Source organism: Apteryx rowi, unplaced genomic scaffold (assembly GCF_003343035.1).
Source record: "Apteryx rowi isolate R43461 unplaced genomic scaffold, aptRow1 scaffold_5, whole genome shotgun sequence".
Lineage (NCBI taxonomy): Eukaryota > Metazoa > Chordata > Aves > Apterygiformes > Apterygidae > Apteryx > Apteryx rowi.
Window position 1 is genome coordinate 1,874,139 of NW_020450760.1, and position 22,131 is coordinate 1,896,269.

General features: G+C 35.9%; 1 protein-coding gene across 13 annotated transcripts in view; it reads right to left on the reverse strand.

Moving 5' to 3' along the window:
* Positions 1 to 18: 18 nt before the first annotated feature.
* The window catches only part of WDR20 (WD repeat domain 20), a 49,404-nt gene continuing 27,291 nt past the window's right edge, over positions 19 to 22,131 (reverse strand). The window contains exons 2-5 of one of the 13 annotated variants that reach the window (XR_003255752.1): positions 18,856 to 19,038; positions 12,571 to 13,848; positions 10,697 to 10,763; positions 19 to 420 (exon numbers count right to left, since the gene is read on the reverse strand). Coding sequence is in view for 9 of the 13 variants with exons in the window: in XM_026079578.1 (XP_025935363.1) it covers positions 7,676 to 7,765; positions 12,571 to 13,848; positions 18,856 to 19,038 (1,551 nt within the window). In the remaining 4 variants the exon portion in view is untranslated. Of the gene's footprint in view, positions 7,766 to 7,806; positions 13,849 to 17,491; positions 17,627 to 18,855; positions 19,039 to 22,131 lie in introns of those variants that run through there. The other 12 variants (XR_003255751.1, XR_003255750.1, XM_026079570.1 and 9 more) reach the window with 12 other exon arrangements.

The window sequence follows — 22,131 nt, forward strand, 5'->3', positions numbered from 1 at the left end:
CAGAAAGTAAACAAAATGCATATTCAAGGTAGTTTAATATGTATTTTCTGAATTAGAAATATCACTTTCTTAAATGATGGATGAGAATTTCTAGTGTAATGATCCATTACTCCCCTCCCCCATCACTGAATTACATTATTTATACATATAATACAGAGTTGATTGCAGTTGGAAACAACAATATTAAAATAAATGTTTAATAGATACAAAGGTTCTTTTCTCCACAACATAGCTTTTTTGGTGCCTGGACACCAATTTTAAAGTAATTCTCTATTAGCATTAAACTATTTAAGTGCAAAACAATTTTGTTTTAAAAAAATCTATGATTGCAGCATCCATCTTCCTGAATAACATTTTGTAGCCAGAAAATAATGACTTTCATTTTCCATGAGTGCATTCCAGGCTGTCTTCTAGCCATCTCTGGTTAAAAAAAAAAAAATCAGTGCAAAATAAACAATGGTGAAGTACTAATTTAACCATTGAGCTTACTTGAATTTAAGAAACATACTTTATTTTACACTATATATATATATCTTTTATTTATATATTTATATATATAGATTAAATTACACTGGACTTGAAAAGTATAAAGAAAACCAAAAAGGTTACTATTTTTTCTGCAGTACCAAAGGAAGCTTTTTTTTTTTTTTTAATGCAAATTCTTCCTTGGGTGAGCAGCCTAGCAGTATTAGCTGTAATAAGAACTCATTACATTATTCCTTTGCAAATTACTATGTGATTCACATAATTCCATGTTTACACTCTGCCACATTATAATTTGCGATGCTCTTTGCCTGAAGAACAGCTCCTGGTTCCACTGTCATTACTTCTTGTCCTGTATTCAGAGATTTGCTAGCAGTAGTGTGATGGCTATACTACAGTTCCACTTGGAGAATTGGCCTGGTTTTGGGATGACAATAAACCCTGCAAACAAAGCAGTTTACATTAATCCAGCAAGAGAACCTGATATTGACTTTACAAAGTTATTAGTCTGAAGCTAAAATCAGTACAATTTATTATTATTATTATTATTTTTATTTTTTTTTACCACCACTTGTTCTCCAAGACATCAGCACATTCTTTCCTACAAAGGAATCTAACCCACTATTGTATCAGTCAAACAGCATACCAAATAGCTTTGAATAAAGTTAGAGAGCATGTGCATTTATGACACATGATGAATCTGATCCAAGGATTTGATTTTAATCTACCTTGCACTTTGAGTCATTGTGAACCGTGAAACTTTATAAATTATACACCAAAAGTGATCATCATTTTATTAGAGTAGCAACAAACAGGCCTACTCTAACATCAACAAGTTAGGTTACTTGTCAAATACAGAACAGTTCTCAATCTCTTACATTACAAGCTTTGAATAGAAAAATATCTCATCTATTCAAATACTTCTTTTGGTAGTTGAAAAGGAGAATGAAATGAAACACTGAGCAAGAGTTCAGTAAGATTTCCCATTACAGTTTAAGCTTGCATCCAGGAAAATTTTTACCACCTCATTTAACTCCAGTATCATTCAAATAAAATGATCTTTACTTTATTTCACGCATAATACTGCTATTGTGCAGTACTCCTAGGTAGACAGGAAGCTACTGTTCCTTATTAAGGCAACTATACACTACAGAAGATATTTTCCATTTTTGATTTATAGTAGCCCCTTTTTAATCATTGACATCAAAGTAACTATACCAGACTTACGTAGAAAAAGCTTAATATCAAAATGCAATTTCATCTAGCAATGTCATTATTTAATTATAACAAGTGCCAGCAGACTGAGGAACACAATGGCAGCTAAGCTGGAAGCACACCAATTAATAAAACACTGTGCTGCTCCTTACCACGTAGGAATGATAAATGCACTTTTAGCAATTCCTCTAAATCGCTACCAGCTTAGTCTCTTACCTCAAAATTAAGAGCCTGTGACTCAGATCCATCAAGCTAGACAAGTTCAGGCAGCAATTAATAAACAGAATGTAGAATTAGGTCACATCTTCAGAATCTACAGGAGCTCTTTCTTGCTTGGATCCAAGAGTCTGAGAAGTCACTACTGAAAGAAGAAACCCTGACCATAGACAGAAGAGGTGGAAGGAGGGCTGGATTGGTTGGATTCAGGTAATAAATTTTTTAGTAAAACCATAATCCTTCCTTTTAAAGAACATCTCATCTAACAATTCAGACATGTTATGAAACCAGATGCATTAATATGATTTATGGCAGAAAGTGTGAAAATATTCAAGTGCATGTGTATATGCACACACACACACATATATATATATATGTATGTATATGTTTAACTTCAGATGGCCTTCCATAGATAGCACCTGCAGGAACTAGAACCCTTATTCTTTTATTGTTTATGCAGTGGATATATGGTTCAAACACCTTTGAGGTAGACTGAAGTGGGTTGGTCTTGAAACTTGTTGACATTCAGGTTGTGCATAGATATTGCATATTTAACAAGACGAGAATAAAAAGTGTCATTGTTTTAAAACAAGGAATAGATGGCAAAAGCAGAGTTTTAGAGCAACCAAGTTACTGAAGCACTTCTGAAAATTATTACGAAGAAAGTTTTGTTTGAAAGTGAAGGCAAGACAGAACTCTGCAGTTCATTTACTGAACCACTCTTCAGAAGTCTATTAAATCCAGCACCAACTAGAAAGTCTTTCTTGCAAGAAGATTACATACACTAAGCAACTTTCCAGTATACCAGAAAAAGAGGTCCTAAAGGTATTATTTTCAGTCTTTAATAAATCAGTAATACAAACTGTTCATAAGCAAATATGTGCTTCATAAGCACAGAAGTAGTAGGGGTGGCATAATATGAATTATTTTTCCAAAGGCTCATAACCATGCTGTATAAAAGAAGAGAAATAAGCACTATTCTAACATCAAATTTACACTGTAATGCAACTAATTGTTGGGCAACAAAATGAAGGTATTCATTTTACCACAATTTCTTTAGAAATAGAGAGCACATATTGAAATTTAGTGTGGCACTTTATGCCTCGTAAACTAGACGCTTTGGAATTCAAGTTCCAAGACTGGAAACTAGGATTCACTCAGTTATGATTTCATCTCCCAGGCTGTGAATACCTTCTCCTTTTAGAAAAAGGCCAAAATGCAGTGCAAGTGGCTTTGGATAAGGGAATATTAGGAAATCCTCATAGTTCAGTCCATGTCCTGACTTAATTCTGCAACTGTGAAGAGGCAAGCCAGAGGAACACAGAAGTGGAAAGAATATCTGGATCAACATCCTTGTGCTACTACACACAGACATTTCAAAACTTCCAAAAACTTAGCGAGCACCACCTTAAAACTGATTTGGCTGCTTGACCTAGCTACAATAATTCGACCGTTCCAGAATTTCACTTCTCTGACAGAGAGCTGAAATTCTGTGAGTTCTTCCAAGAATTTGATTTCAGAAGGAATCTTAGATTTTAGATGCTCATAGAGAAAAGGCAAAAATACAAATTTAGTTTCTAGACATACAAGTTTTATGGAAGTGGATAAGCATTCTAGGTAGGTCCTGAATAACAAAAGGATTGTATGAATTTTGTCATTATATCAGAGTCTTTAACGCAAGACAGTTTAAGAAAGCTATATTAGGCCTAATATGGGAAACTTCAGAAAGCCATAATTAGAAAGGTACACTACAGCGCAAAAAAAGTTACTGTTTGGATGTGAAAGTTACCATCTGAGTCTGATTTGTAACACGAAGGATGCTGGACTAAACCATTTTTAATCATATTCCCTGGGAATAATACTATGGGTAACATTTAAAAATCTGGAGAGAAAGCTCCTATCTGGAAAAAAAGCATAAAGGAATTAGGCCACAGTGCTTGCCGCGGTGAACCCACCCCGTGTAGCCAACCAGGCGCTGAAGACAGACAGAAGCTGCAGCAACATATTAGTGCAACAGTGAAGCTGCTCGGTTTAATACCAGTGACAGAAAACACAAAGAAACTGGGATAGAGCAATTTCAGATCTGCCATGTTGTGTAGCACATACCGTACATCAGTTAATTAAAGTTTAAGAAAAAACATGAACAGACCATACTGAGCATGCAACAGGGGCAAATTAAGAGACTGTTCAAAACTTAGGTTTTGAAAATAAATGTAGTCTATTAGTAGTATTATTTTGTCAATGTGCAGGTCTGGCAGGGGACAGGAAATGGAACAGTTAAATCCAGATCAGGAATTTGATAAAATATCTTTCATCACACACTCAGAGAAAGTCCTCCACCTAGGTTTTACATCACCTGCCATCTTAACAGAATACTTTACTGTTCGAGTGTGGTCTTTCATAGAGGACTGCATCATCTTCTTACACCAGTTAGCAATGCAAGAGTATTAAAACAAATTGTTTCAGTAGCTGGTGGGGCTACACCACGTTGATCTGAATGAATTCTCCAACTTCCTAAAACACGCAAGACTTTGCATATTTAGTAAAAACATTAAGACATCCCGATATGGCTTTTCATTCCTACTCATGCAAGTCTAGTAATTGCATTCAGTAAGAACATTTCCACCCAAATTTCAAGGCAGTCCTATCTGTAGCCTGTTCAGAAAGGTCCGCAGCAGTGTTAAGACCAGCCTTTCTCAAAATTCATGGGACTGAAGGTGCTTTTTATAATAAATAAATAAATACACATACGTTCTATCCATAAATAAGTATATTTTTTCAGGCAATGTGAATACAAAGGTTTCTCAATGAAAATTAAGCCCTATAAGAGATCAGAACATCAGACATCAGTAACTATAGAGCTAATATTTTCTTTGTGTAAATCAGGACAGGATTAATTGGAGCCAAAGATGCAGTCATAAGTCAAGTTTCAGAATCTAGATAGTAAACTGCAAGGTTGGACACATGAGCAGGTTACTGTAAAGTTAATGCCTATTTGCTAATTCACAGCTCTCCTGGCACACACCTATAGCCCACAGGAAAAGTGAAGAAGTTCAACTAAACTCAGTATTTGCCCTGGACAAGAGCATGCTCATTCAGTAAAACTGATCAGCCGACTCACAGTAACTTGTCTGTATGTCAGATCTCTGTACGTCCTTCCTACTTGGTGTTTTGAAATTGAAAAGTAGAAAAACATGAAGCAAACTAGTGGCAACAGTGTTGTGCTTGTCTGCGTAGAGGAAAAACAGCATAAGCAGCTGATCCAGTTTAACAAATACAGCCAATATCAAAAAAAAAAACCCCACCTTTTGAACATATGGTTCAAAATGTCTCATAGTACTCTTTACTGATGCAATTAAACAGCAAAAAACAGGCTGAATTAATGAATGCCCCCACAAAAACTGCACTGATTTAATTGTTAAACCAATTCTGTTATAGCCAATGTAAGAAATAATTTAAATTTTTTAAATAAAGAGTATTCCATACATAATTTATTGTTGTCCAGAATTGTGATAGTCCTGGAATTATTTGAAAAAGCCATCTGGACCGAGTCTTTTGCTTGACAAAAGAGCCCAAGGTCAACACAATATTTGAGCAATAGTAATATTCCAAAATAGAATGAGATTTTTCACCTTGTTTAAAATTCCGTATTCGAATCAGCTAAATTGGTTTAAGATTTGTCTGAACAAAATGCCCAACAGTTTCTTATCTGGTGAGTTGACTTTTATTAATTTAAGTCTTCGAACTGCACATACTTACTAAGTCCAGTATTTAACAATCCCCAATGAAGTTGTAAAATCAACTAATTTAGAAGGTTCAAGGAAGTCCCTTCTGAATAGTCACATAACATATTACAGAGAAAATATTTTGTAAAGGATTGAGGGGGAGAAAGCAAAGCTGATCTTCACAGTCTATTTGTTCACTATATAGAGGTTTAAATATAGTTGTGTTACATTTGCTTTTTTTGCTTTGTTCTAATAGCGTCACAGAGAAGTATAAATGTCTACACAGTAATGACATACCAGATCTCACAGAAAATGTAGCGGCATCTAGTAGGCTTCACTTGCAGTTTCACTTCTGTGTACATAAAGAATAGTTTTGGGTTTTTTTCCCCCCCCCTAATAAAAGTGTATCACCATTTTATGCATGGCCAACAAAAAGAAAAATCAAGGATGCTAGCAGACTAGCTGAAAATCTTGTCTGTCTATTGGTATTAGCTAAGATTACTTCAAGACTAGTATTTGATTGGCAAATAGAAGATATGCATACCCAAGAGACAAAAATTATAGTTTAAAATGCAACTATTTTTGCGCTGTGAAAAGCACAAAAAAGCTTTTGCCAGCAAAAACCTGATTTGACTTGTGTAATAAGACCTTAAGCTTAGTTTAGGCAGTAAGGGCGTGTATGCTTTTGTTTCTCTAGCTTCCTCCAACTACAGAAGCCTGCAAGACTTAAATTTTTCAGATTAGAAAATGAAATTTTGATAAACCAGGAAAAAATGGATGGGGGGGAGACAGATGACTTAAGGCAACCCCATTTTGGTTAGTTGTAAAATAGATGTGATCTTAATATGAGAAGAAAGGAGCCAAACCAAGTCAGTAAGACAGATTACAAACTACCTAGAAATCAACTTTAAAAACAGAAAAGAATGTGATCATTCAAGTTATTTCCTTGAGAACTTCGTGCAACATTATTTAATAAAGGCAAGCAGAAGACAGTTTAAAGTTCCGAGACATCTTTTGCCAAAGTATCTTCTACAATTGCAGAACATGTGGAAGTTGATTTAGTTTCATGCTCCCACTGATTCTTGAGAAACTGGTCTGAACAACCAGTTCTTGCATCATTTGATGTAATCAGCTGCTCACAGAAACTTTCAGGACAGATTTCACTTTGTTTCTCCATTGACACCTGTTCTTAAAAAAGTTATTTTTATATATACACATATAAATAAAAATAAATATATAGGCAGATCATCATAGTGGCCAACTACCTTCTGAAGTATCAGAATGTTCTCAAGTTCATGTAAGAAAGAGGTTTTCCCTCAGCTTTCGTCTACAGAGGAGCTTCCCCCAAAAGAGAAGTAGAGTCCTACCTCAGTTAGATGGGGTCCAAAATAGCTAATTTTCTCCACTGAAATTTCTCAAAAACACCTTTGAAACAGTTCAGTAAATATCACTTGTTTGGCTGCGTCCCTGGTTAACACAGAACTCTTGCTGCCAGGAGAACCTCGGAGAAGCAATCTCTATTCAGATCAAAGGGGAAATTTTTCATCTTTGCCTGAACTGATTCCAAGACATTCTGTAGCCGAAAGTTTTAGACTAGTTAGTGCTAGTTTAGACTAGTTTAGTTCTAGACTAGCCAACGATTTTCTAGACTGAAAACACCTGAATCATCTGAGTAAGCCATATCCCCAGGGCTGTAAATTCAGCATTCACTAGGCAAACATCAAGATGTAAAGCTGGAATAGAAAACACACCCTACACTGGAGTCCATGGAGGAAAGAGCTCCTGTAGAGTCCAAGAAGGAACAGAAAATGCTCTGCCCCAACTCCTATTTGATATATAGGTAGGGCAAATGCATCCATATCTGTTTTACTGAATCTGAGTTTAAATAGATTTGATAAATGATAATACTGTTATATTACTCTAGTCCTAGAAAAAAATACCAGAAGACATGACCTCATCAGCAAGATTTAAACAAAGTGTATATATCGTCTTGAAATGGAGTGAAAGATTCACTCAGAACAGGTTACAGGATGTGGTCAACTTCTTTCTTTAAAATATGGCAAGCTAGCAGTTCTCACTGTAGCCATTTGTTCAGCACAGTATGATAGCAGAAGACCACGTAAGGACTGCAACATAACAAATTAAAACTCAAATGTGAAAAGGACTATTGAAAATTATCTACATTTACAGTTCAGTCACACATTTTTATTTAACATCAGTATACAGATGACAACCCCAGCAAGTTATTTTTTAATGTCAAGTATTTAGTAAAGTTCTTCAGCTGTAACAGTGACAATAGAACAGCTAAAAATAAGCAGTATGAAACAAACATGATTTTCTTAAAATTATAAATATACCAACAATACTTCTTAAAGCTTAATTATTGCAACAGTTAAATTAACAATAGTTCATGTTAGAAAGGCTCTATGAAATTTATTCAAGTTGTCAAGAAATTAGATGGAAGTGTAAAAAGGAAATACATATGAATTTTACTTTTGATCTTCACTAAAGGTAGTCAATACAATTTTGTACAGTATCACCTAACATGTCAATCTTTAACAAACTCCAGTATACAGAATTCATAAAATGCAGAAAAAATATTGTTTAATTTTTACATGTAAATTGACAGTAAATTAACTGACACAAATTTTATTATTGTAACATAAGCAGGCCAGCATTTTAAATATTAATTTAGTAGCTTTATACTGTTAAAGGGGCAGACATATACAGTCATTCCAAGTACATAATCAAATTTTAAGAGGTGATAATTCAGAACATGGGATTCTAGAAAGTGTTTAGTAAAAGTCATGTTATTTCCTAATCCAGACATCCTCATCATAAAGCCTTTGCAGGGTTATGATCTCTCCTGGCTTTACTGGAGCCACTAGTCACACCTCCTCACACACGCACGCGCGCAAACACACATACCTTGCTATAAATATCACACCAGTGTACTAGGTTTAAATTCACCCTGATAATGCGGGTATGCTATGTGCAACTTTGCTATTATGCACATTACAGAAAGCTTCAAATTTCAGCATGGTAACCTGAAGTCATACAGCTGTGTTTCAGTTTTACTATAATCATCCCTGAAGTTTATACAGATACCGTATCACGTTGAAAGAAATCTATTTGATAGTACTTAAATACCAGCAATTGAACTTCAATTGTAATGATGAAATGCTCCTTTCCATTGAGGAAGAATTAGTATGTATAGCTGCTCGTCTCACTCAAATATAGTACATGAATGTTTAAGTACTTTTACTATAACAGAAGTCATACTAAAACATGATACTGTACTACAATTGTAGTTAACTAGAAAATTCAAGGATGTTATAATTTAAGTCTAAATTTTCCTGTACAGTAAGTCAAATAAATAAATTCCATGTGCATTTGTTTTACAAAATGGTAACATGTTTATCTTGCTAGGTTATACACTGTCATTTCATCTCTGCAGTTCTGTCCAACCTTACCTTGAGCTTTCTTATAAGGAAAACTAATCAGCAACTTTTATTTAGATAAAATGGAGTTGCTGTACAAGACTGTGAATAGTTAATTTCAGAGTCAAACATAAGTCATCTAGACAAGTTTTCTTTGAACTTAATAGTTTGCAACCAGTCTGGAATTGTATCTGAATATCTCAATTTTTAGTTTAGAAACAAAACAAAGAGGATGGACAGATAAATTGCTTTGCAGACTGGGTATCGTGGTTTATCTGTGGGGATTTTTTTTAATTGCATCTTGTATGTCCTGTAATTTGGTTTAAAGTAGCCACAAAGATGACACATGCCATTTTACCTTGGTTTCTTCGAGTTCTTTTCTACATTTCAAAATTAAGACAACAGTTCTATAATCCCATTTAGCTTTTCCATCCGGGTTGGAAAAGGAAGGGGGGGGGGGTGCAGCAGACAGCTAATTGTCACCACGCTGCTGGGGAGAAGAAATTTCATACTCTTGTTAAGGCAACCTATTTTTCTCCCCACCCTGAATCTTCTTTCTCAGAAATAGTCTGACAAAAAGTGAGAACAAGAAATTAAAACTCAAGAGCCCTGAGCCTCACTCAGCTTGTTCCACACTGAATTTTGCCATTCACTTGCCCTCATTCCGACTGGGAGTTAGTACAACAGTTGTGAAAGTGCATTTGTGTCACATATTATAAAGAATGGTATATCCCATGAGGAAGCTCAAGGTATGATTATGGATACACTGAATTAGTAATCTGGAAAGTTTATAACCATCAGCACACTAAGCACTGTAGAGCCTATCAACTATCGTAAGGATCAGGGCTGAAGAGACATTTCTGAATTTTTTTTTATTCACCTTTTTAAACTAAGGGCAGTACCAGACCAACCAGAAAAATTAAGAGACCATGTCGTACATTGTCCAATTATCCAGTACGTCTTTTGATGGCTATTAAAAATGGGAGGGAAAGGTAGCACTGGCTCAATGGAAATTACACTACATACTGCAAGTCTGCTTCAATTTTGCATTCAATTCTTTCTTTAGGCTGGCAGTGGTATGAATTTAATGAAGGCCTTTTGAGGCAACGATGGAAGAAGCAGCAAGATTAAGAGGCTTTCACTCTAGCATTGGCAGACAAAAAAAAAAAGGGATGGAGGTTTAAGATCACTTGGGGACCCATATTTTGGGAGGAAGACTAGAAATAGCAGCTTTAAACCCCAGGGCAATGGAACAGCCTAGGATAAAACAATTGGCAAGACAGAAATGAGTGGTATATAACCCAGTAAGAGAGACATTACCATGAGTGTTTTATACTTTGACAATTTTCATTAAATAAAATTATTAAGTGCTCTCCTATAAACAAAAAGGATGCTCATAACGTCCTTCTGGCACAAATATTTTCCTATCCCCTGTAAACATGCCACCAAAATTTAGTTTTTACCAGCAGAGTGAGCTCATTATAAATGCAAGTGAAATCAGGAAAACAAATCCATTTGAAAATTTCTAAGTAAATACATCCTAAACAATATGGCATTTACAACAGTGTGCAATATATTAATTTTGAAAGTGATAACTTCAGCATGAAAATTACTTACCTGTAATTAAAGTTTTCCATATTGGCCAATACATAAATCCTGATTTTTGGTACTGCATACTTTATCTCTGAAATATTTGAAATGTCATATTCCAAATCAAAGTCAATACACAAAAATACCTGTGTTTAAGTTATAGCCAGTCTAACACAACCCACCTCAGCCACTGAAAATAAGTTTAACAGTGTAGTGTTTAGTAGTACACAAAGTTTTGGAACAAAAACAAAATAGGTCACAATGGAAATCTGAAGCACTGCTCTATGCATATAAAGTTAATTCTTAAGCATGAATTGCACTGAGTCACAGAAGTGACAGCTGCTTTAGTATTTTCATTTGGGACAGACAGTTTACTTTTGGGGGGGTTGGCCTTTTTTTTTTTTCTTTTTTCTTTTTTAAGATGAGTCTGAAGTTCTTACACAAAAAAACTTAACTTTTAACAGAACGCCTTCCTCCCTTCTCCCCAGAAAAGGATTTACAATTTTCAGTTTTAGATTCAACCTTCAAATAGGCATCAAGATGAAGAGCAGACATGGTTCTCTATGCACAGATATGCTGTGACAAATTTGAGAACATCTCAAAGAAACTTGCATTATATAAACTGTTTTAAGAAAAATTCTTGAGTTTTACTTAAGACTTTACTCCAGTGAAGATGTGGTATTTTAGTGTTAAACATACATACTATCTCCACTTCAAAAGGGAGATTTGCAAATCAAATAGTTTAAGCCTAAGGAACATGAAATTTGCAATTAGATTGTCCAATGTGGCAATATTCAAGTATTACTAGAGTATTTTTTTCTTCAGATGGTAACCTATAAGCCTCAAAGCTTCAGAAAGTTTCACAAAAATAATGATCCTTTTCAGTAGAAAAACTCTGGTAGTGTTTTCATAGCTGTATTCCTTTAAAACATTACTGGCAAACAAAGCCATTTGCAGCACAAACTACTTTTTATAAAATAAACACCACTTTTAGATTCATTTGAAATTTAGCTTGCTATACGTTGGACTACAGAAAAAAACACCAACATTTTATCTGTGTTTAAGTGAATCAACAGTAAAAGTTAAAATTAGAAGTACATTTTAGTGAAAGTTCTACTGATAGAACAGCTGCTGTCAGAAAGAGTTTGTCAATGAGCAAATTTAGCTCACAAAAGTGACAATAAAGTAAAACTGAAACTATTTAGAGAAAGCTTAGATGACTTTCCCTAGTTTAACCAAATATACATAAATCAAGACCTGGCTAAAGTTAGAGTTCCTTGATAGCACTGTACTGTCTCATGGATTGATTCAAAATTTAAAGAGCACAAACTACAGCCAGTAAAGGACTTAGAAATCTGCTCATAAAATGGCTGGAATTTTAATAAGAAGTGGTTTTACATTAATGGCAGACCACCACAGAAAAGTATGGAGGAATAAAACACTTTGGTTTTAATTTTTCAGAAGCTCACATTTCTTGTTAGACCTAAAAGCAGCAGCTTTTCATAAGCTACTCTCACAAGGAGTGCAATATTTTGTAGAAAACTTGAAGGATTATAATCATTTTAGTGATTGACATGTTTTGCTTCAATTTTTACATAAATAGCTTTCAACATATTGTGGTTATGCTTAAGTATAAGAACACTAATCAATAGTTTAGATGCACAGTATTTATTTCTCTTGCTGGAAGGCAGCTATACTTAAGAATTGTATCCAAGACACTTCAAATCATTCAGAAATCTGGCATGCAGTATCCAAAAGTATGGCTCTGAGGATTTTTTTTTTTTTTTTTTTTTTTACATTAAGCATAAAGAAATTTTATATTCAACATTCATTTATATTTCAAGAAAACTACCTATTCAGAGTTCTAGTTCTTTGATGCAGCATTAAGGATTAAAACTTACCACTTTACCAGGCCTTGCCCATGTGCAAATAAATCCCTCCTGACAAGCAGTGACTATACAGTCTTCAAGAAAAATTAACACAGTCAGTCTTTCATGTGCTATCTTTTTACAGATAAGAGGCTCTAACAAGGGAACATCTTCCATTCGGGGACAGAGAGGTGTTCCCAAAGTTTTAGCTGGGTCCGTTTTGGTTTTAGTAACTAGGTTCAGTTTGTCACTGCTCTTGCTAGATATATGTCCCATGCTATGATTTCTCTTGTGATCTTTTTCATGGTGTCTTTCCTTCCGATCATGTAGCGATAAGGTTGCAAATTTACTAACACCAGAAGCAATGGCACCATCCATGACACTGCTTTTACTGCCAGCATTTGAGACTGCAGAATGTGGAAGGCTGTTTGACCGTGGAAGAGGAGGGGGTACAGAGTTTCCAGGTGTTGTGATACTGTTTCCATTACTTCCTGGGTTAGCTCCACCACTTCCAGCGGGTGGACTTGTGGCATTCATGACATTTGTATGTGTCCTTGCTCTTGAGAGAGGTTGGTGGGGGAAGAGGATATCTTCTGTGAGATCCCATAAACAGAGCTGCGTGTCCTGGCCTACTGAACCAAATCTATATGTAACACTTACTGGACGACTGTCTGTAGAGTTCCTTTTGGATAGCCTAGATTGTGTACTATTTGCTCGATCTCTGCCAAAATGAAGGTCTTGGAAATCCTCATCACTTCCACTAAATTCCATTGGGTCACTCTCTTCTACACTAGTGGTATACGGATCAAATGCAACAACACTGACCCATGATTTATGTCCGTGGCCTCTAGCTATTACTCGACAGTCCACAAAAGACCAAACTGTTACCAAGTCATCCTCTCCACCTGTTACTATATATTTTCCATCGGGACTCCAACATACACATAGCAGTCCTCCAAAGTAGCTTTTCATTGTACCATGCAATTCCACTGAATCAAAGTTAAACACACGAAGAAAACCATCCTGGCTCACACATGCCAAGTATTTCCCATCTGGGGAAAAGGCAAATTCATTCAGGGCACCCTCACCTACTGTCCATTTAAGCAGAGGGTTTCTTGTGGATTTACTCTTGCAAGTGTGAACTGCAAAACTTTCTCCTTGTTTAAGTAGCTGGTAGTGCGGGGCTGTGGTACCACAAGTGTGCTCCACGTTATATAAGTACATATTGCCACTGGAATGAGCTACTAGGAAAAGGCTTTCCGAACCTGGTACCCATTTTACACAGGTTACTCGGGACTTGTCTATTAGTCTCTGTGAAAAACAAAGAAGATACACATCAGAAAGTCTGATAATTAAAGTTTTAACGATGAACTGTAAATCTGAGCTTTTTGGAGAGGAAGGGGAACAAAGCTTAAAGAGAGCTGAACTGTCTACAAAGGAGCTATAGTGTTACTGTATTTGCAAAAAAAAAAAAACTTTTCAGGCAATTAAGAGAAAATTACTTTTAGAGAAAAAAAGCTCTGTAAAACATTATGATTGTGGTCCAGTGATATTCCACAAAGAACACACTTCAATCAAGTCAGTCTGTTGTTACGAATCTCAAGGTAATGTTCTTAGGTTTATTTTTTGCTCTGTAGGTTGATGAGCAGCATGAAAAGGAAACAAACATTTGAGAAAAATCAAGAAAGCACAAAACAAACTGTAGAAAATAAAGGCTGTTACTCATCTGTACTACATAGCAAACAGGTTTTAAATCAACAACAATAAATTTACACTCTGTTTTTATCTGAAATCACATAAGTTAATCCTCTGGAGAGAGGGAAGAAAAAAAAAAAAAGACAAGACTTTAGGAGCCTATACCAGCACAATCTTCATACTGATTCAGGGAGCAAGTGCTATACAGTAACTCTATTAACATGGAAAGTTAGTAGTTAAATGCATGTAGTTCACTGAATACAGAAGGTACCACATCCTTTGCTCCCTGGACTCCCTACCCCACACTTACTTTCCATATTTTAGCCGAGGACCTGTCAATACTCTCACTCACCACCTGATTTAAATGATATTTCTTTTAAAGGAAAACATTTTAATAGATCCCATCATTACAAAAGAATGAAGGAACACATTAAATAAATATCCCTGTTCATAGTGTGTTCAATGCTGGAAGAACTGAGAGGTAGAGACAAAATTTGACTCCTCGAGTTTGCTACTATAATTCTGGTAGACTTCTAAATCTAGCAATTGTCAGCCATGCCATTGCTTGATTGCAATTTCAAGAAAAAGTAATTTTTTTTTAATATATACAAACATAAGAGGTCATAGATTGATTACAGGCTGAAAGAACAGCTCAGCTACATGAAAGGTAAGACTGCAAATACAAAGAGCATGAAGAAAAACCAGAACAAGTCATGAAAGCATTAAAACAACTCAAAATTTACTATTCTGTTTTTCAGAAAAATGAACTAATGGATAAATACATTGACTGTTATCTATTCCACACCTGTGCCTGTCACTGAAAAGCAGCACTTGGTCATTTTAGATTATACTTTCGTACAGTTTTGCTGCTGTCAGCCTCAGTGTGAAAGCAGTAAGCCTCTCTTCTGTGATTTCTCATTGGTTAAATTAGTCATTTTGTATGAGAGTTGAGAAAAATTAATCTAGAACTTTTTCCTCAAAGTGGCTTCAAAATGGCAGCTTTGTGCAACTTCTATTGTCATATTTTAAGTAATCTGTCTTATGTGTTCATTAATATACATCATTCATGTCTGAGTAACGATGATACCAGAAATATTAGACAGAAAGTTACCTTCTACACACCAAGAGAATAAGAACAGGGAGCATCGGACCAGCTTGCCTGCTAGAAACAATAGCCTTCTGCTTATGAAACTATCACTGATAGGACACAGCAAGATTTCGTGGACTACTCTACTAGAATAGCTCAACCTGACATACAGCCTCTGCTTGCAAGAGGAATTAACTTTATATCAGAAATGGCATTTTAAGTGCAAAATCATGGACTACATGATATTAGGTATTGTACAAAAATCCTCCAAACCTGATCATTTTACCTCAAAGAAGCTATGAGCAAAACAAAAGATTGCAATATGCAATGAGAACCAGTTAGCTCCAACAGAGAGAATAGGCAGAATTAAGAGATCATAATACTTGAAAGTGATCTGTAGCATGCAACCACATCTCACCCTCTTCTCAACCAAGAGTGCTTTAAATTCAAGAGGAAGGTAAAAATTATGAAATTATGAATTTCTGAAGTTTTAAAGGCTTTTAACTGGGACTCTTTGTACTCATCTGCAGCACAGCAGAACAAGACTTGAAGTTAGTATCACTGGCAGAGGCATTACAATAATGAATACTGAATGCAGTATCAAGCTAATCGCTGGAGATTTAGCAGCTGGGATAAGAAGCTTGTGTTCAGCTTGGTGAAAGAACAGTTAATGAAGGAACTTCAGTCACCAGTCAGGAAGACAAGCAAAGTAAGATTATCTCAGTAGTCATGTTTGAACAAGCTTGAAGGGACAAAATTATAGGCATAGGACAAAGGAATGAAAAAAAAATGAAGCAATCAAGGAATATACATTAAGGTCCGGCCAACAGCTTTGGCAACACAAGTAGAAAAAGAAGAAAAAAATGCAGCCATACCTTAATCACAGCTTAAGGCTATGGTTTAAATAAAAAAAAAGGACATAGACAAAAAATAAGCCAAGATGAAGGAGACTTAGAGTTCAGCTGGCTAACTTGAGGATAACCGACTATTGCCAGCAAACAGTTGAGTCTAAGGTATACTTAGCTGTTGATGTGTATAAGAAAACAACGCTAATTTTATTCTGTCACAACTAGAAGAAACACTGCTTGATTTTTAGAGGCTGCCAGGAGCTACACAGTATCACTCACTCAGTCTTTCAAGTCCCTATTGTCTTCTACATCAATAGGGTTGAAATAAATAAGAGTAACAAGTCAAAATACAATAGCTTTAATTCAGGCAACTTCGACATAACCTTCTGTGTCATAACAGGTTATTTCACTAATCACAGTGATTAACTGCTATCCTGATTGCTTCAATGACAGGAGACAGTCAAAACAGCTTTGGGTTTCCTAAGTCACCCCATTACTAACAGGACAGGTGGCAAATTCTTTTACCTCTATTATTCTAGCTCTAGTGCAAAATTTGTCAGAAGAGGCAAAAACTTGCCTTTAGACCACCTCAGTTTTGCCTATAGAAGGTATGTTTATTCTCAAACACTATCTAAACTCTAAACATATTTCAAAACCAATAGGCTGACTCAAACAAACAAAAAGAAAAAAAAAAAAAAGGAAAGAAATCAATGCTCACTGATGCTTCCTTAAAAGAGCTTTTAGATATGAGCCTATTAATTTCAGAATTTCCAAACATGTCTAGGGTAAGTTTCTATACTGTAACTGACAGATTAAAAATAAACATATAAAAGTTTTAAAATTTGTTGTAATTGCAGTTAACAGTAGCATAGGAAATAAGAATTTGTCATTTAATTCCAATCTACTCTGCTGGTAGTTTTGGCAGTACTGAGCAAATCCTTCTGTTAGCTGTGTAAAAAACAGAGCATCTTATTTAATTTCGAGCAAGGAGTCCAAGACGTATCCCTATCACAGTGATGTGACTCTAGCTATAGTACAGAGACAGTATGCAAAGTTGCCTCAGTACTTCCAGCACTTGTTGCCTACCACTAGAACTATTCACTCCCCCGCCAGTGCAGCTTTACACTGCAGAAGCTAGACAGTAAACAAAATCAGGGCATGTAAACATGTGCTGTACCTTTATGTAAGTATTTTAGCAGGAGTTTTTTCTCAAGGTAACTATAGTTCAGCTAAAAGAGTATGCACTGCTTGGTGATATTAAACTCCAGTTACTTATAATATTTATGCTACTATCAAAACAAGATTAAATAAGAGCTGTACTTACACAAGTGACTTGTTCACATCCAGACTAGCACTCCCAATGGTGAAGCTGCACCAGTGCCAAAGTTTTTTTGTTTTTAGGGGGGGGGGTTGTTTGTTTCTTTGGGGGGGCAGGGGGGAAAGGGTGTTGAGGAAAATGCTAGAATGAAAGTTTCAACTACTTATACAATGGTTTCTACCAAAAAGGGCATTCAGTGCAAAATTAAAAGAATCTCCAGCAGTTTCCCATTCAAACAGCAAAGAGAAAGAACAGGTGGGAAATGCTAGAAAAGAAGAAAAACTCCCTTCTTCTGATCTAGTTGTAGCTACTTTTAGAAAGCTGAGGAGGAATTAGGCAGATCTAATTATAAAACATCCCCATTGAGAACAATACTTGAATCTTCTTTGCACAAAGACAGAGAATGTCAACACATCTTCCCTGAGGTGGGAAAGATGTGCCTGCTCAGGTTGAAAGCTAAGCAAGACTCAACTTCATCTGCAAAGGTCTTATCCAGATTTGAGATTTCTAAAACATAACCTGCAAAGCTCTTTGTGATCATTCTCGTGATTTATCTGCAGTTGGATGAAAAAACAAAAAGGAGTAAAACAAAAACAAAACAAAAACCAACCAAATTCCCACAGCTTATCCTCAGCAGAAAATACTGTCAAAGTTGTATCAGTTACCAGATCTCTTCCATCATTAGCATCCAGACACTTACCCTGCTAAAAATACCAATACTATCAGATAATCAGAGCCAGTTGTCTTGTAACTTGGCACAAGTCATGTCCTCCCCACCCAGTACTCCCTTCAATCTTTTATTATTGTAGAGCAGCAAAAATCAGGTGCAGAGTTTCTTTCAGGAAAGTCACACTGCCAAGACCTCATGAGCCTTCAGCTTTTCCCGTGCAGCATTCAGCTTGATATCCTAAATAAACAGTCTTCCCCAAGCAAACCCTTGGGAATCCTCAATATGGACAATTTGTTTTAACACCCTTTCCATAGAAATACTAGAGTATTTTGAGCTTAATATATTAGTTATATAGATGCTCAAATGTTTGTTCCTGGTTTGAAACCAGGAACCTCTGGAACAACTGACTGCAAAGGGTATACAGCAATATTTAGATTCGCAGACCCTTTTTCCACCAGTTAATTGTCATTAGCTTTATTACAGCATTACCTAATCTTTTCTTCCTTAAATCGCCAGAAGCTTCCTACATGAATAGCATTTTTGTATAGGTATCCTAAGATCAATGAAACAGCTGAAAAGCAAAGGTAATGACTGAATAATGAGCTGTATAAGCAAAGGAAGCCATCTACAGAACTTTGAGAATCTAGGATGTTTAATATCAAATACATTTGCATGCAACAGTATTAAGACTTCTACTTACTTCCTCATTAAATAATTTGCTAGTTTCTTTTTTAATAGGGTCTATAAGTTGGACCTGGCCTGCAGAGAAGCCCACTAGAAGAGACACACTTTCTGCTGTGGCTGTTAAGTGATTGAAGTCATGACATGTAGGTTGTGTTCCTTTGTATATCCTTTTGTCTATTGGTTTACTCAAGTCCGCAGCCTGCAAAGAGAGCAAACAGAATTAAGACAGTTTATTACAATGTGTGTATGTAACAATTTCTATTTGCAAATGAATTTGTACACAGCAACAATTAATGCAGTTGCAAAACCTTATTTTAAAAAGCAGCTTTGTATTTATCGAAGACATCAAAGGTGTCTTCAGCAAGTTTATCTTTTTATATAACACTTGTGTGTTTTTTCAACTTTGCTAAACACTATATCTGCCTATCCTTTGCAATTACATCACATAACAAACCAGTGACAGCCATTCAGCAACCAAGGCTGCAGTGAGTCTTCAAGACCAACCCAATCCCAGGTTTCTCCTGCCAGGAGAGGCATTCCATCCTGTAGAGGCAATATACCTTCTACTTCTCTAGCAACAGCTTCCTGAATACGAAGTACAACCAGTTTTGATAGTTGCCATTTAAAAATATTATGTTTGCAGTCACCTGACCCTTGTAATGTAAGTGTATCCTTTTATAAAAAGCAAAAATCAGAGATTAGTCTCAATAGCTGTTTGTTTGTTTTAAAGGCTTAAAAATAATCGACCGGGTTCTAGGAAAGACATTTCTAGGAACATAGACTCAGGATGTTGATACTGTGATTACAGAATAAATTTTTAAGTCATTAAGCTACAAAGTAATTGCACTTCTGACACCAACTTAAACATCAAAATACTCTATACGAAGAAAGATTTCTATGGATTGCCAGTAGATCAATTTTATTTACTGAACACAATCCAAATACAGCTCAGACAAAATACAAGTGCTAACAAAACAGAGGAACCAACAAGCAACTGAAGATTTGTACAGTAAGGCACTGAAGTGTCAGAAGGACCAAAAGCAATAGATAAGCAATCTAAAATGCTCTCTCTCAGTTGTGTAACCCACGCTTATCTACACATTACTTCTGAACACAGACACCTTATCTTTCATCATCTCGAGATTAAAACCCACACATTTAATATGCAAGATCATGCATCAGGTTCAACATTTTTAACTCCTTATTTACAAGGATCAGAGCTTGTAATTAGAAAGCTGCAGATACTCAATATTACAGACATGAGACTGTAATATTGGGACTCAGATTCTCATTTTGATATATGAGCTTTTTCAGTATTTGTAGTCTGAGAAAAGTCAGGTCAGTAATATAAGAAATATAACTTGTATGAGGAAGAGGACAAACATCACATAAGAGAAAACCACTCTGATGTATTAAATCTTGTGCTCAGAAGTTTAAAGAATAGCAAACCGTTGGTGTGCATGGATCTTTATAGATGAGAACCAGAACTGTCAGTGGAGAAAAAACAAGCTACACAGCGAATCATGTCAGCTGAGCCATTTCCAAGGCAAATTTAACTATGGGTTACATGTAATCAGTGTATATATTCAACAGTATTAAATTTACACTTATGTTTTGCAGCATATATCATAAACCAGTTTAATCAAGTGTATGGCCTCCTGGTTGAAAACTCCAAAATGAGATTATGTACTCCAGCTTCTCAAGTTAGCAGATTAAAAAGGTATTCTCTAGAGCTTAGAGATCCATTATAAGCTAAAAAAGTTTATTAGCAATACCTCTTCAAGGAGAACTCAAATAGAATGCCAGCTCTACTGGGACATCAGAGGAAAAGGCATGTGCCTATGAAAGTATCCACAGACACGTGTAAATCTCTAACTCAAAGCTGAAAGATCAAACTCTAAAGGCCATGCATTAGATCTCATATATCATGCAAGATTCCCTTGTCCTGTAGCACTGCAGAATAAGTGATATCATGAGATATCCTCAAAATAGAGGTAGCGTTTCTATCTGGAAGACCATTCTACAGAAATAAATACATCCCTCTGTACCTCAAAGAAATGCAAAGCTGAATAAGGTACCATGTTTCCCTCCTTTCACCTACAAGACTAAAGGTAAGTCCTCTGGACAAAAGTTTCTCGGAAGAACTCAACTCATAAAAAAAGATCTCTTTTAAAGTAAATAGGACTCAGCTTGAATCACACTGAGAAATTAGAGAACCAGAGACTCTCCCATCCAGCAGAAAACTGCTAGTATTCCCAGGGTTTTCTCCTTCTGAACCTTTACTACCCTGGCAAACAGCACAGAATGAGGTGGTCTTCAGATTGCAGCTACACCCACCTTGCTCTTTCGTCTGGTTAGAGTTTTATAATCACTGACTATTGTTTTTGTTGTCTCATAAACTTCTAGTGTGACTAAGGTTCCCCATCTTCTGAAATTGTGTGATAACAGATCTAGTAAGACATGAAATTCTGATAAATAAAACCTAGGCACAGACTTAACTGTGCTTGTTCTAGCTGTTCTCTGGGAGGCAGATGGCAGTGACAATCTGTCTGAACTTAAATGGAGAGTAAGCAAATTAATTCAACCCAGAATTATCAGAAGCTAGGCTTCTACCGACAGGGATGTCCCGCTTTTTATTTACATGCGGCTAGTGTTTTCAGTTATGATTATGATATAGCTGTCCCTTGGAGATATGGTCAAATCCACAAGCATGAGAGTACTTTTGGTCATGTTCCCTCTTCACCAGAAGATAGGGTAGGGCCAACGGCCATAAGGACTAGAAGCCATTTTCTTTCTCTGTTTCTGCACAATTTATAGTTGCTATTGTATTTTGATAAGAAAAATGCTTACTCAGAAAATTCAATAGCTCCTGGGAATCAGCATTTCATTAGCTCATCATTAAAACCACTTCCTATAGTGGTTCTGCGGGAGACTGATTCTCAGTAAGGAGTTTTTACATGAAATCTGAGCCCGTGACTGTCAAAATCCCAGTATCTGACACGATTTACTGAACAAGGTGTTAGGAACTGTCCCCCTCTTAGAAAAAGTGTTGCACCTTTAGAGAGAAAAGAAAGATCTTGGGACTAAGTGTTAAAGAACACGGAGGCTGGATGCACAGGATAAGGCACCCTTGCCTCTACTTGAGCTGGTAGCAAGTTGTACTCATGATTCCTGTCCCTATTCCTTTAAAGTCTTCTTCTGAAAAATATTCAGAACAGAAAACTATTCCAGTTTGTCCACTTTGGGGAACTTAATCCATCACAGATGAGTCAGGATGATAGCAGTTCTTTGA